The 17,085-nt window shown below is 38.8% G+C and overlaps 1 protein-coding gene across 1 annotated transcript; it reads left to right on the plus strand.

Moving 5' to 3' along the window:
- The first annotated feature begins 9,578 nt into the window (after positions 1 to 9,578).
- Positions 9,579 to 15,519, plus strand: MRGPRX2 (MAS related GPR family member X2). The gene is made up of 2 exons (XM_050755457.1): positions 9,579 to 9,677; positions 13,552 to 15,519. The coding sequence occupies exon 2, from the start codon at positions 13,577 to 13,579 to the stop codon at positions 14,567 to 14,569; it is 993 nt and encodes a 330-aa protein (XP_050611414.1). The 5' UTR covers positions 9,579 to 9,677; positions 13,552 to 13,576; the 3' UTR covers positions 14,570 to 15,519.
- The last annotated feature ends 1,566 nt before the right edge of the window (positions 15,520 to 17,085 follow it).

Consider the following 17,085-nt stretch of genomic DNA (forward strand, 5'->3'; position numbering starts at 1 on the left):
ACAATAGGTTTGTGGTACCCTGAGTCTAGGACCCCAGCCCCACAAATGCTCTAAGCACCTTCACCTGGAAGCTAGTACCACTGCAGCTGCATGTAGGCCATGTCTGACCTGATACTAAGAGGGATTCTCTCAGTTAAGTCTCCACATAGTGGGGGAAATAAGAATAAGAGAACCCCAAAAGCCCTCGCCCATGAAGACTTTAACAGCCTCCACCACTACTGCCACCGCCACGAACTTCTACAACCTAAGTCACTGAGGCACCCACAGTTATTCAATGAGCCAATAATGAATACAGCTGAGGAAGCTGCATAGAGATTATATCACTCAACTTACCCAAAAACAGAATTGTCCTTACCAACCAGCACACTAAGACCAAACTGCTGGTGAAAGTCTTTCTCTACAAAGACGATTCTAGAAGTTTGGAAGAGATAAATGTTCCATAGGATGCACAGATACAAGAAACATCATGCAGAGACAGAAGAAACATAAACAAGCAAGGAAATATGACACCACTAAAGGAATACAATAACTCTCTAGTAACAGACCCTGCCAAAAATGAAATTTAAAAATTTCTGGAAAAGGAGTTCAAAATAATGATTTTAAGGAAACTCAGTGAGATACAAAAAAATGCAGATAGACAGTTTAGCAAAATCAGGAAAACAATTCATAATATGAATGAGAAATTTAACAAAAGGTAGATATTATTTTCAAAAATAAACAAATCCTGAAGCTGAATAATTCAATGAATAAAATAAATAATATAATAGAGAAATTGAACAACAGACTTGATCAAGCAGAAGAAAGAACTCTAAATTCAAAGATAGATCTTTTGAAATTATCCAGTCTGAGAAAAAAAAAAAAGAATGAAAAATAGTGAAGAAAGCCTATAAGACTTATGGAACACCATTAAGAGAACAAATATTAATAGTATGGTGCTGGAAACATTGGATATCCATATGCAGAAGAATTAAACTAGATCCCTATCTCTTATATACAAAAGTCAACTCTGAGTGAATTAATGACTCAAATACAAGACCTGAAACTACAAAACTATTGGAAGAAAACAAAAACACTATATTAGAACATTGTGTGGGCAAAGACTTTGTGAAGAGGACCTCAAAAGCACATGAATCAAAAGCAGAACTAGACAAATAGGATTGTATCAAACTACAAAATTCCTGCACATTGAAGGAAACAATCATCAGAGTGAAGAGACAACTAGCAGAATGGGAGAAAACATTTGCAAACTATTTATTCAACAAGGGAGTACTATCTGGAATATACAAGGAACTCAAACAATTCAAAAGCAAAAACCAACCAACCAAACAAAAACACCCACCAACAATCCAATTTAAAAATGAGCAAATGAGCTGAATAGACGTCTCTTAAAAGAATACACAGGAATAGACAACAGGTATATGAAAAAACATGCTCAAAATCACTAATCGTCAGAGAAATGCAAATCAAAACTACAATATCATCTTAATACAGTTAGAATGATTATTATCAAAAAGACAAAAAGTAAATAAATGCTGGTGGGGATGCAGAGAAAGAGAACTCTTATACACAGTTGGTGAGAATGGAAATTAGTGCAGCCATTATGGAAAATAGTATGGCGCTTCCTCAGAAAGCTACAAATCAAACTACCACATGATCCAGCAATCCCACTACTGGATTTATACCCGAAGGGAAGGAAATCAGTATGTTGAGAGATGTCTGCACTCTCATGCTTAGTGCAGTACTATTCACAATAGCCAAGACACAGACTCAAACTGTCCATCAACAGACAAATGGATAAAGACAATGTGGTACATAGACACAAGGGAGTACTATTCAGCCACAAGAAAGAACGAATCTTGTCATTTGCAGCAACGTGGATAAGTCTGGAGGATATTATTTTAAGTGGAATAATTCAGGAACAGAAGGACAGATACCATATGTTCTCACACATGTGAAAGCTAAAAAAGTTGATGTCATAGAAATAGAGAGTAGAATAGAGGTTACTAGAAGCTGGGAAGGATGGAGAGGTAGATAGCCTAATTGTGGTTAACAGATACAAAATTACAGCTACATAGGAGAAATAAGTTCTAGAGTTCTATGGCATTGTAGGGTGATTATAATTAATGACAATTTACTGTATATTTTTAAATAGCTAGAAGAGTATATTTTGGATATTCCCAATACAAAGAAATGGTAAATGTTTGTGGTGATGGATATGTTAATAAACCCGATTTGATCATTATACATTGTATACATATATTGAAATATCACATTGTAAGCCATGGAGAGGGGCCTAGGTTGATGACTTCATCACAGTTATGAAAACTCTGGAAGTCACTAAGGATCTAAAAGATGAGAGTCATCCTGGAACCCAAGTTTGGCCTCAGAGAGAGGCCTATTTGAGGTCTCTACTACCTTTGGCACTTGGATGAGAGAAACCTCCATAGGCTCCAGGGTTCTCTTAGTTTCAGATTCATCACAACTGTAAGGCATCCCATGTTACAGATGGGGAACTGAGATCAAAAGAGTTGTCATTTATGTTGGAGGTCCCACAATCATTAATTACCAAATTAGAAATAAACCACATATTATAAAACAATATCAATTGTATATTTTGTATGCATATACTAAAGTATTTATGCAGCTGTTTCTGTGTAGAAGTATAACCAGTGATTTATGCTTTCATCTATATTCTGTATCTTGTACACTAAGCAGTCTGATAAGACTTTTCTGAAGCACAGACCTGATCACTTCATTTCCTAAATGGTTATCTTTTCCTCTCAGAAGGAGATTCTCATTTCGTATTATGGCTACAAGCCTAAAAGGAATGAAAGAGTTTAGAACAACTCATGGTGGGAAGTTTAACAGGAAAACCTCATGAAAATGCAGGACTTCAAAAGACCGAAACTTTAGTGTATTCTCATTCATGAGAAATACAACTGCCAAGAAACTGCCTGATGCACACTTGGCTCTGGGACAAAAACAAAACAAAACAAAACAAAAACCAAACCAAAACAAAACATAAAGCTTTTCTTGAGAATTTATAACCATAAGTCAGTATCACAGTGTGATCCAAATTCATACAACCTGTGGTCTACCTAAAATTTCAAAAGACAAATGGGGTTTCTGAGTCCAACCTGATATATGAAAGCACACTGCGGAGTTCCTCCAGTCAACCAGAAAAAGAAAACACAAGCTCTCTCTAAACGAACTCAGCTACAATTCAGGCCTTAAAGAATTTCCACAAATAAACTCCCAAGGAAAGTGGCAACTCACAGTCAAAAATCACAAACCTATAAAAATAAAGCACCACATGAAAGTGCCAGAAGAAATCACAGACAGTAAAGTCAGACACACATAGACTTTAGCACTAGAATTACCAGATAATTATAATATTGCCATGCTTAATAGGATTAAAGACATAAAAGAAAGAATTGACAATACAAACCAGCATCAAGAAATGAAAAAATGACTAAGAAAGTTGAAAAACAAAATATCAAATAGATTATACTTAAATGTAAATGCGCTAAATGCCCCCAGTTAAAAGACACAGACTGGTAAATTAGATAAAGAGTTAAGAACAATCGGTGTGCTATATTCAGGAGACCCATCTCATGTGCAAAGACACACATAGGCTCAAAATAAAGGGGCGGAGGAATATTTACCAAGCAAATGGAAAGCAAAAAAAAAAAAAAAAAGAGGGATTGCAATCCTAGTCGCTAATAAAACAGACTTTAAACCAACAATGATCAAAAGAGACAAAGAAGGCCATTACATAATGGTAAAGGGATCAATGCAACAAGAAGAGCTCACTATCCTAAATACGTATGCACCCAATATGGGAGCACCCAGATTCATAAAGCAAGTTCTTAGAGACCTATAAGGAGACTTAGACTCCCACACAATAATAGTGGGAGACCTTAACACCCCACTGTCAGTAATAGACAGATCAACGAGACAGAAAATTAACAAAGATATTCAGGACTTGAACTCAGCTCCGGACCAAATGGACCTAATAGACATCTCCAGAACTCTCCACCCCAAATCAACAGAATATACATTCTTCTCAGTACCACATTGCACTTATTCTAAAATTGACCACATAATTGGAAGTAAAACACTCTTCAACAAATGCAAAAGAACGGAAATAATAACTGTCTCTCAAACTGCAGTGCAATCAAATTAGAACTCATGATTTAAAAACTCACTCAGAACCACACAACTACATGGAAACTGAACAACTTGCTCCTGAATGACTACTGGGTAAATAACAAAATTAAGGCAGAAATAAATAAGTTATTTGAAACCAATAAGAACAAAGACAGAACATACCAGATTCTCTGGGACACAGCTAAAGCAGTGTTTAGAGATAAATTTATAGCACTAAATGCCCACAGGAGAAAGCACGAAAGATCTAAAATCGACACCCTAACATCACAATTGCAAGAACTAGAAAAGCAAAAGCAAACAAATTGAAAAGCTAGCAGAAGACAAGAAATAATTAAGATCAGAGCAGAAGTGAAGGAGATAGAGACATGAAAAACCCTTCAAAAAATCAATAAATCCAGGAGCTGGTTTTGGGAAAAGATTAACAAAATACATAGCCCACTAGCAAGACTAATAAAGAAGAAAAAAGAGAATAATCAAAAAGACATAATAATATCACCACTGAGCCCACAGAAATACAAACTGCCATCAGACAGTACTATTAACACCTCTATGCAAATAAACTAGAAAATCTGGAAGAAGTGCATAAATTCCTGGACACATACACCCTCCCAAGACTAAACCAGGAAGAAGCTGAATCCCTGAATAAACCAATAACAACTTCTGAAATTGAGGCAGTAATTAATAGCCTACCAACCAAAAAAAGCCCAGGACTAGACAGATTCACAGCCAAATTCTACCAGAGGTACAAAGAGGAGCTAAAACCATTCCTTCTGAAACTATTCTGAAAAAGAGGGACTCCTCCCTAATTCATTTTATGAGGCCAGCCTTATCCTGATACCAAAACCTTGCAGAGACAAAAAAAAAAAAAAAAAAAAGAAAAAGAAAATTTCAGGCCAATATCCCTGATGAACATCGAAGTGAAAATCCTCAATAAAACACTGGCAAACCGAATACAGCAGCACGTCCAAAAACTTATCCACCATGATCAACTTGGCTTCATCCCTGGGATGTGAAGCTGGCTCAACATACACAAATCAGTAAATGTAATCCATTGCATAAGTAGAACCAGTGGCAAAAACCACGATTATCTCAATAGATGCAGAAAAGGCCTTTGATAAAATTCAACACCCCTTCATGCTAAAAAGTCTCAATAAACGAGGTATTGATGGGACGTATCTCAAAATCATAAGAGCTATTTTTGACAAACCCACAGCAAATATCACACTGAATGGGAAAAGCTGGAAGCATTCCCTTTAAAAAATGCCACAAGACAAGGATACCCTCTCTCATCACTCCTATTCAACACAGTATTGGAAGTTCTGCCCAGGGAAATCAGACAAGAGAAAGAAATAAGGGGTATTCAAATAGGAGGAAAGGAAGTCAAATTGTCTCTGTTTACAGATGACATGATTATATGTTTAGAAAACCCCATCGTCTCAGCCCAAAATCTCCTTAAGCCGATAAGCAACTTCTACAAGTCTCAGGATACAAAATCAATGTGCAAAAATCACAAGCATTCCTATACACCAATAACAGACAGAGAGCCAAATCATGAGCTAACTCCCATTTACAATTGCTATAAAGAGAATAAAATACCTAGGAATACAACTTACAAAAGATGTGAAGGACCTCTTCAAGGAGAACTACAAGCCACTGCCCAAGGAAATAAGAGAGGACACAAAAAAATGGAAAAAATTCCAGGCTCATGGATAGGAAGAATAAATATTGTGAAAATGTCCATACTGCCCAAAGCAATTTATAGATTTACTGCTATCCACATCAAGCTACCATTGACTTTCTTCACAGAAGTAGATAAAAGCACTTTAAATTTCATATGGAAACAAAAAAGAGCTTGTATAGCCAAGACAATCCTAAGCAAAAAGAACAAAGCTGGAGACATCATGCTACCTGACCTCAAACTATATTACAAGGCTACAGTAACCACAACAACATGGTACTGGTACTAAAATAGATATATAGACCAGTGGAACAGAACAGAGACCTCAGAAATAATGCCACACATGTACAACCATCTGATCTTTGACAAACCTGACAAAAACAAGCAATGGGGAAACGATTCCCTATTTAATAAATGGTGTTGGGGAAACCAGCTAGCCATATGCAGAAAACTGAAACTGGACCCCTTCCTTACACCTTATACAAAAATTAACTCAAAATGGATTAAAGGCTTAAACGTAAGACCTAAAACCATAAAAAACCTAGAAGAAAACCTAGACAATACCATTCAGGACATAGGCATGCACAAAGACTTCATGACTAAAACACCAAAAGCAATGCAACAAAAGCCAAAATTGACAAATGGGATCTAATTAAACTAAAGAGCTTCTGCACAGCAAAAGAAACTATCATCAGAGTGAACAGGCAACCTAAGGAATGGGAGAAAATTTTTGCAGTCTATCCATCTGACAAAGGGCTAATATCCAGAATTTACAAGAAACTTAAACAAATTTACAAGGAAAAAATTAACAACCCATCAAAAAGTGGGTGAAGAATATGAACAGACACTTCTCAAAAGAAGACATTTATGCAGCCAACAAACATGAAAAAATGCTCATCATCACTGATCATTAGAGAAATGCAAATTAAAACCCAATGAAATACTACCTCACACCAGTTAGAATGGCTATCATTAAAAAGTCAGGAAACAACAGGTGCTGGAGAGGATGTAGAGAAATAGGAATGCTTTTACACTGCTGGTGGGACTGTAAACTAGTTCAACCATTGTGGAAGACATTGGCGGTTCCTCAAGGATCTAGAACCAGAAATATCATTTGACCCAGCAATCCCATTACTGGGTGTATACCCAAAGGATTATAAATCATTCTACTATAAAGGCACATGCACACGTATGTTTGTTGCAGCACTATTCACAATAGCAAAGACCTGGAACCAACCCAAATGCCCATCAATGATAGATTGGATAAAGAAAATGTGGTACATATACACCATGGAATACTATGCAGCCATAAAAAAGGCTGAGTTCATGTTCTTTGCAGAGACATGGATGAAACTGGAAAGCACCATTTTCAGCAAACTAACACAGTAACAGAAAACCAAACACCGCATGTACTCACTCATGTGGTAGCTGAACAATGGGAACATATGGATACAGGGAGGGGAACATCACACACCCATGCCTGTTGTGGAGTGGGGAGCGAGGAGAGGGATAGCATTAGGAGAAATACTTAATGTAGATAACGGGTTGATGGGTGTCGCAAACCACCATGGCGTGTATATACATAGGTAACAAACCTGCATGTCTGCACATGTATCCCAGAACTTAAAGTATAATTTTTAAAACATCAAATAGAACTTCTAGAAATCAGTAATATAAAAATTGGATTTAAACTTCAGTGGATAGATTAAACAGATGATTAGACAGAATGGAAAGAATCTAGTTAACTGTAAGATATATCTGAAGAAATTACCCAGAAAGCAGCCTTAGAGACAAAGAGATGAGACATAAGGAAGAGGTTAAGAAATAAGGATGATAGAAGAAGAGGTCTAACATATGTTGAATTAGACTTCCAGAAAGAGATAATACTAAAAGTGATCATAAGAGGTAATAATTATATAGTACTTACTATGTGCTCCTATTGTAAATCATTTATATACATTAAATTATTCATCTTCACAGCAAACCTATAGACTAATAATGTTATCCCATTTTACCGATGAGGAAACAAACACAAGAGTTAGAAAATTTGGCTAAGGTCCCATAGGAGAAATGCCAAGTAGCCTGGTCTTGTGTTCTTCACCATTATGTAATATTTTAAGAGATTATAGCATTAAATTGTCTAAAAATGTTAAATGATAATTGTAAAATCTCAGAAACTCCACAAATCCCAAACAAGATTTGAAAAAGAGTCACTAGATACATTTTGGTGAGACTGTACCATAGCTGAGAAAAATAAAAGCTCTTAGAGAAAAAAAAAGCAGATCACCACAAGTGAATGGCAACCTGACTGATGGCTGCAACAGTAACCATACTGATGGCCACAGCAGTAACACTGGCAGTCGGAAGGTGGATATTCAGTGTGCTGGAAGAAAGTAACTATCACCCTACAATGTCATGAGTGGAAAAACCATCTTTAGAAGATGAGGGTGAAACAATAACATTTTCAGACAGATAAAAGGAGGCATTTACCATGCAGAGACTCTCACAAGAGGAACTCCTGAAGAATGTGTTTTGAGAAATGGAAGATATGAGATGTAAAATGGGAGGATGAGCAAAAGCATTGGTGATTATGTGGATAAACCTGTACAAACATTGACTATTTAAAACAATAATAAGTGTATCATTTGTTGGAGGGAAACAGAATCAAAATAAAATAATAGAGCACAGTAGGTTAGACGGTAACAGAGGTTAAAGCTTACTAAGGTCCTGGTGTTACTCGTGAGGAGAGCAGATTTCTGGGGACAAATGCATGCTTTGCCCACTGCACCAGAGTATAATACAAGAAAATGCTGAGTCTCAGAACTCTCTTCAATCAACACATGTTCCCTGTCTGAGGTCACCCAGCTGCTCTGGAATGCAAAGGGGCATGATCTTGTATGGTGTTCATCATTGTGTCTTCATTGCCTGCAACGGTACCTGGCATATCATAGGCAAACAATAAACAGTGTTGAATGAATCAATAAATGAGTGAATAGTTTCTTCTGATTGTCTTAAATGCTTCATAATTGTTACTTATAACTCAATTTGGCTGCAGCATAGGCACATGAAAGGAAGTCATAGGAGATAAGGCTGAAAATATTGGTTGGCTCTAGATGATCTAAAAATAATCTAGCTAATAAATATCATGATGTAGAGGGAGAAACGTGACAGATGGTGCATGTGATGTGCTAAGTCCCCTATATTTATAAGGAGACTCAATATATCCAGTTGTTAACATTGATAAATCAAAAATAGAAACATTGTTTTATTATGCAAAGCTTTTTTAAAAAAAAAAAAAAGAATGGCAACAGTATGCAGTGGTTGCTTTTGGGGAATGAGACTTGGAGAGACTTTACATTTCATTTTATACACCTTAGTGTCATTTGAAATAAACCTGATTTTAAAAGATCAAGTGAGCCCCAGGGCCTTGAATGCCAACCAGAAGAGGGCAGACTATTCTTTAGCTATGAAAGCTCATGTTGCTTGATTCATCTGCTTCCTGCAGAGGCTCCTTGTGGGCAACAAAAGACTTCAGGATGGTGATTCCTTGCAGGGAGTGGGGCCAGAGAGGGTAGGGGAAAAACCAAGAGAAGTGATTGGAGTCAGGGCAAATGCTGAGAAACATCTCATGTGGTTTCATGTGTCGTACTCTTATTTTCCAGCACCCTCTGCACAGGAAATCACAGGGTTGTTGAGCGTCTTGATAAGCTTTACTTAGTCATCAGTTTTCACTCCAGCTCCTGCAGGCATCTCCCCATCCTCAGCTGTTTGCCAGTCCCAGGAAAGCACTTCTCAACTCACCAACTCCAGTAGAAAGAAGGGTGTTAAGGTAAGAGTTTGTTCAAGAACCATCTTCTTTCAAAGGCAGTTTTGGTTTTTACCTTGGTCCACATCCTGATGAATTCATCAGGAAAAGGAGACAGGAAGCGCCTTTGAGGGAGCTTTGGATGCTGGCAGCTTAGATGGTGGGAGATCCGAATGGGGTCAGGCAGAGATTCGTCCCACTTCTGTTCTATCTACCTATATTCTCCCCTTTTCTTCAACCATTCAAATCTGCAACTATGGAGAGAAAAAATTTGCTAATTTTAATTTAGGGGCAGGGTAGGATGAAGGCATTTCTTCCCTAAGCTAAATTGTTATTAATAACCTCAGGTTGCACCGATTTTCTTGTTATTCAAAAGGTTTTTTTCTTCATATCTGTCATTGTCTCAGCAGAAAACACACATCACACACTCTAACAGGGTAGTTTAGAAGAGTTTAGTGAAGAGACTGTTTACAAAGGTGTGAATAGGGATTAAGGAAATATTTAAAGAATGTTGAAGCCCTCAAAGGCAAGTGATAGTGGAGGGCTGTTACCATTGCTAGGTGTGAAGTGATAAGGAGAAAGAGAGGTTCTGAGAACTCAGAATGTACTGTAGTGGTAGCTGTAGCTGTAACTGTAACTGTAGCTGCGGAAACGGGCCACCAGACAGGCCTATGTCCTTAGGTAGAAGAACACCGCCACTGCCAACTCACAGCCCTTCATGGAGCAGGGAGAGAGCCAGGACATTTTTTAAAAATCACCCTTCAATCTCCTGTCAAGGTGTCCCTTTGGAGCCTGAGTGCCAGGTAGCCCATTGATGAGGCACAGACATGTCTCCTCCCAGGATGCAAAGGCAGGTAGAGAAGGGTGGACATGAGATCCTAACGGCAAATAGGAAAAATCCATTTCTTCCCATAGCCTCTTCTCAGTTTGTATTTCCTGAGACTTTCTCTATTAATGTGATTGAATCAATTTCTCATTCTATCACCTCCCTTTTTTTTTTAATTGTTTGACCTTCCCATCTAGTGTCACTTCTTTGGACTAGTCTCTCACCATCATCATAAATGCCTTGAGAATGGAATGTGGTTGGAAAAAAAGGGATTGGGAATACATAGGTACTCCCAGGTATAAATACACAGGTATAAGTAATTTAAGTTTATGATTTTGGCTTATTTAAAAAGAAACCTATTATAGTGATAATCAAAAAGAATGTTTATTAGATTTGGGCTGATGACTCCAAGACATCAAACATCAAGGCTCCTTCCAATTTCTATTTCCCCATCCCTAAAGAGATACACTTACCCTTGTGGTCCTACCTGGCTCCCAAACGCAGCAGCATTCCAGCCTGAGAGAAGAGAAAGAAAGAAAGAGTACAGGAGGAGCTGGTTATATCACTTTCTCTCACCTCCCCTTGACCATCACATATGGTTACGTGGTGCCATCAGCATAAAGGGAAGCTGAGAAATGGACTTTTTTCTGATTTAAGACTCAGAATTATTATGTGTGAGAAAAGGAGAATGGCTTTTGGGGCAACTAGCAGTCTCTATAGCCCCTGATTCTCTTTTAGCATCTGTGCTCAAATGGAGATTTTTCTCAAGACTGCCTCACAAATAGTGAATGATGTAGGCATGGAACAGAAATAAACCCAGGACAGGGCCCCAGGAGACTGGAGTTGGTATTGGACCTGCTTTTCACCATGGGATTCAGAAAACGGTTTTGTACACATTAAGCCTGTCTTTCTTTCTTTGTTACAAGAGCATATTACAATCGATGGCCTCCAAGGGACATGTGCTGGAGGCTGGAGATGCAATAGTGAACAACCACAACAAAAATGTTGAGTTTAATGAGGGAGATAAAAGAAAAAACAGACATACACTTAAAAATACAGGTGCAGACTGTGTTCAGTGCCACAAATAAAAAGGCCAACCTGCACTGAGGGACAACAACAGAAGTGGTTTTCCTCCATATCCTCATCTGGCCAACCAGGCCTACAGGAACTAAGACAGCATGTGATGGATGCATTCAGTCCTTGATGCCAATCCTGTACCCCCATGGAGGACTCATTCACTTTCCCCTTTGAGGCCTCCAACCCATGAGAGTTTTCTGCAGTGTGGAGTGATTGACAGCTGTTTTTCTGAAGCAAGAAAGAGCTCTTGCATTCAGTTGCTTGTTCTCAGTTGCTTATTTTCAGTTGGCTTCTATTCTCATCTCCTTATTTGATTAATTTATCTTCCTGTTTCTTAAAGTTGCTTAATCTAGGCTTTAAAAAACTGCAATTTTGACATTCCATTTTGGATTTGATATGAGCATTATTTGTTGCTTTTCTCCTTTCTTCATGTGTAGTCGGCACTGAACCCTTGCAATGGGGCTGCAAGGCTGGTTAAGAACAAGCCCTCTGACACAGATCTGTGGGTTCAAATGCAGGCTCTACCACTTGTTTGTGAGACCTGGAGCATAGTACTCAATATATTTGTGCTTTAATCTACTTATCTGTAAAATGGGACTAATAATAGTACTGACTTCTCCGGGCTCTGAAGAGGATTTAAAGAGGCTATACCTGAGGAGCACTCAGCCAGCTGCTATTGTGCACCCCACTGTGAGTAAGGGCTCCTTCCCAAGTGTAATTGACATAGGCAGCTGGCTTTTCCCCCAAAGCCCTGCACAGTGTAAACGTGGTTCTTTTTTCCTAATTTCCCACTCCCTTCCCCAAATGATCCTTTTTCACAAGTGCTTTAATTCGCAAAGAAAGCTCAAAATCATCTGGGGGAAATAATGGGTCCCCTCCCTTACATGTATTCATACCTCAACACCCTCTAGTCACCTCTAGACACTAGACACTCTGAATTGCCGCCTCTCTCTCCTTTTCCCAAACTGCCCCCTTTTCCTCCAAGATACAGAAAAATTCAGATAAACCCTGAATCCTTTCCATAAACTGGAAGTTAAAACTCTTTTGGGTGCTGAGCAAAAGCCATATACTAGCCCTTCCTGGACTGAAGATATGACAGTGGCCATTATTCACTGTCTGTGCAGGCAGAAGCAATCCCTTCAAATACACCAGAGCTTTCCCAGAAGGAAACATGAGGAGTGATGTTTTCTTCATTTCTTTACATGTGTGTTTTTTAGTGACTAATTTCATTTTAAAATGTTGGTGTTCCATTTAGCCCAAATTTTCAACTACTCTTGGCTCCCCATGCATTCATTCATTCATTCATTCATTCATTCATTCATTCATTCATATGTGGTAAAAACTTCTTGACTCTCCACTATGCCTTCACATTGAACTAGGCACTGAGGACACAGAAATGGATAAGAGAAAAATTCTTCCTGTTTTCATAAAGCTGACCCACTGAGCCATTTCTAGCCTGACAGGCCTGGCCATCCTCAGACCTGTCCTAGCAAGAAGTCACATCTCCTTTATGACCCTAAATCATGATCTCCATTCTAACTGTTAATGAACCCCTCTCAGTCATTATGGGTGGCCATGGGTCATGGCCTGGGTCATTTCTTCTGGCCCCTGAGAGGAAATCTGTATGCCAGGATAAAAAGGATGCTGAACTCTAAGTCCTGTCTCTTGCTGTCCCACATATTCTGCCTAGACTTTTCTCCTCCTGCCTCTAGGAGACATGACATGGTGACAGTGAGTGCGGGTGTTTGGGCCTTGGAATATTTCCATATCAGTAGAGGATCTATCTTGTAATAGAAAGAGCCCAGGATTTAGAGTCAGCAAGAAATGAGTTTGAATCCAGGTGCTAGAACTCCCTGGCCTTTAATAAATGACTTAATCTCTTCAAGCCTCTGATTTCCTCTCCTGTAAAACAGGGGAGGTAATTACTACATAACAGGCTGGTCATGACAATCAGTGAACATGCAGCAGGTGTTCAAGTCTTGTTTTTGTTCCCAGGGGCGCCAGTGGAGGTTTTCTGAGCATGGATCCAACCACCCCGGCCTGGGGAACCGAAAGTACAACAATGAATGGAAATGATCAAGCCCTTCCTCTGCTTTGTGGCAAGGAGACCATGATCTCGGTCTTCCTGATCCTCTTCATTGCCCTGGTAGGGCTGGTAGGAAACGCGTTTGTGCTCTGGCTCCTGGGCTTCCGCATGCGCAGAAACGCCTTCTCGGTCTACGTCCTCAGCCTGGCCGGGGCCGACTTCCTCTTCCTCTGCTTCCAGATGACAAATTGCCTGGCATACCTCATTAACTTCTTCGGTTCCATCTCCATCAATTTCCCTAGCTTCTTCACCACTGTGATGACCTGTGCCTACCTTGCAGGCCTGAGCATGCTAAGCGCCATCAGCACCGAGCGCTGCCTGTCCGTCCTGTGGCCCATCTGGTACCGCTGCCGCCGCCCCAGACACCTGTCAGCGGTCATGTGTGTCCTGCTCTGGGCCCTGTCCCTGCTGCTGAGCATCTTGGAAGGGAAGTTCTGTGGCTTCTTATTTAGTGATGATGACTCTGGTTGGTGTCAGACATTTGATTTCATCACAGCAGCGTGGCTGATGTTTTTATTTGTGGTTCTCTGTGGATCCAGCCTGGCCCTGCTGGTCAGGATCCTCTGTGGCTCCCGGAGTCTGCCACTGACCAGGCTGTACCTGACCATCCTGCTCACCGTGCTGATCTTCCTCCTCTGCGGCCTGCCCTTCGGCATTCAGTGGTTCCTAATATTATGGATCTGGAAGAATTCTGATGTGTTATTTTGTCATATTCATCCAATTTCAGTTGTCCTGTCGTCTTTTAACAGCAGTGCCAACCCTATCATTTACTTCTTCGTGGGCTCCTTTAGGAAGCAGTGGCGGCTCCGGCAGCCGATCCTCAAGCTGGCTCTCCAGAGGGCTCTGCAGGACACTGCTGAGGTGGATCACAGTGAAGGATGCTTCAGTCAGGGCACCCTGGAGATGTCCAGAAGCAGTCTGGTGTAGAGATGGACAGCCTCTACTTCCATCAGATATATGTGGCTTTGAGAGGCAACTTTGCCCCTGTCTGTCTGATTTGCTAAACTTTCTCAGCCCTGATCTTAAAACAGTTAAGATAGTCCTTGTGAGGATTAAGTGAGACTGTGCCTACGAAACAAACACTAAGTGCAGTGTCTATGGAACTGCCTTACTCACCGGCCTCCACCACATCCCCATGAGAGCTTTGCCAACTCTGGGGTCCAGAACTGTTCCCACTTTTAATGAATCCTACCTTTGACAGAAGGCTGAAAGCAATGCAGAAAAGGTCTACATTTCTTTGGTCACTGCACTTGATAGGGACTCAAAGAATGTTATATATTTAATAAGTTTCTTTTTCTCTTCCATACAATTCCTGTCTCAACAAAATTAGAATTAAATTTAAATCTAGCTCCAAAAGAGCAGCTGTCTTTCATTTTGGTAGACCTTAGAATATGCCCCTAGCTTAATAAATCTTTGTTGAATAAATGGCTTAATAAATGAACAAACTGGTTAATTTTTATTTTAAACCTCTGAAAAGTTTTTTTTACCAGATCTGAGTAACTGTCTAAATTTATTGCTTTTGAATTTTGCAAACATGAAATTAAGTTTTATAATTAGATAAATCAATGTCAACACATATTTAAAGTTTGAGGTAGACTGTCTTCCTGTGGTTTCCTTTCACATGCCATCCCTTAAAATCCCAGCTACACTTCTTCCCATCCCTTCCCCTTTGCCTTCGCCCTAATCCTCCCTCTCCGGGGGCTCTCTAATTCGTCCTGGAAGTTTCCAATGGTCTTATAGACTCTATGTTCTTGGAGGACAGGCTCTATGTCAGATTTACCTTTTATTCCAAAGAGCTCAGAGCATATATTTTATTAATTAAATTGCACATATTTTTAAAAGTTATGTGTTCCACAAAATCAAATACTAATTGTAAATGCTGCATCTTTTAATAAGTTTTTATTATTTTTAATTGAGGTATTATTAAGAGAATGATATGCACAGATCATAAATGTACAGCTTAATGAGTTTTGTTAAATGAATACACCTATGTGACCCAAACTTTATTCAAGACAAAATATTTTCATTATCTCTGAAAGTTCCCCTGTGCTCCTCCCAGTCATTCCTCCTGCCCCTAGAGGCAACCATTGTTTCTATTTCCATCAACAAGTATTAGTTTTGCCTGACCTTTAACTGTATCTTTTTAGAATCATAATACGTGTATTTTTTGTTTCTGGCTCTTACACTCAACATAATATTTTCAAGATTTACCTATGTTATTGCATCTCATATATCAGTAGTTTGTTCCTTTCATAAAGCTGAGTACTATTTAATTGTGTGAGTGTACTATGGTGTAGCTATTTTCATATTGACAGACACGTGTGATGTTTTATGAATTTTTTGGCTATTTTAAATAAAGCTGCTGTAAGCATTCTTATTCAAGTCTTTTTGTAGATATATGTTTTCATTTCTCTTGTATAGACAACCTGGAATGAAATTGCAGAATGATGGAAAGATGTATGTTTAACTCTATAAGAAATTATCAAGCTATTTTCTAAAATGGTTATACCATTTCACATACTCACCAGCAATGTATGAGAGCTCCAGTTGCTCCACATGCTCCCAACAAACATGGTTTTGCCAGTGCTTGAATTTTAGTCATTGTAATGAGTGTTAAGTAGTATCTAATTGTGTTTTAATTTCCATAATGACTTATTAAATTGAGCATCTTTTATGTGTTTTTAGCTACTCTTTTTTTTGGCAGTGTCTGCTTAAGTTTTGCCTATTTTTATTAAGTATTTGTGTTTTTCATTATTAATTTGTATACATTTTTTCATATGCTGAATGATTTCTTTGGTGGTTATGTGTATTATACTTATCCAGCTGGTGGTTTGCCTATTCATTTTTACATATTTATTTATTTTTAATTAACAATTACATGTATTTATGGGGCACTATGTGATGTTTTGATCTATTTATACCTTGTAGAAAGACTAAATCAAACTAATTAACATATCCATCACCTTACCAACTTATTTGTGTGTGTGTAATGTGAAGGTTAAAAATCTATTCTTTAAACCAAACACTGCATGTTCTCACTTATAAGTGGGAACTGAACAATGAGAATACGTGAATACAGGGAGGTGAAGAACACACACTGGGGTCTGTTGGGGGGTGGAGTGGGGTGGGGGGAGGGAGAGCATTAGGAAAACTAAGTAATGCATGCTGGGCTTAATACCTAGGTGATGGGTTGATAGGTACACAAACCACCATGGCACACATTTATCTATATAACAAACCTGCATATCCTGCACATGTACCCCATAACTTAAAATAAAAATAAAAATAAAATTTAACATCTTTTTTTTTTTTTTTTTTTGAGACATAGTCTCAACTCTGTCACCTAGGCTGGAATGCGGTGGCACAATCTTGGTTCACTGCAACTTCTGCCTCCTGGGTTCAAGTGATTCTCATGCCTCAGCCTCCCAAGTAGCTGGGATTAC

The sequence above is a fragment of the Macaca thibetana genome, chromosome 14 (assembly GCF_024542745.1).
Source record: "Macaca thibetana thibetana isolate TM-01 chromosome 14, ASM2454274v1, whole genome shotgun sequence".
Lineage (NCBI taxonomy): Eukaryota > Metazoa > Chordata > Mammalia > Primates > Cercopithecidae > Macaca > Macaca thibetana.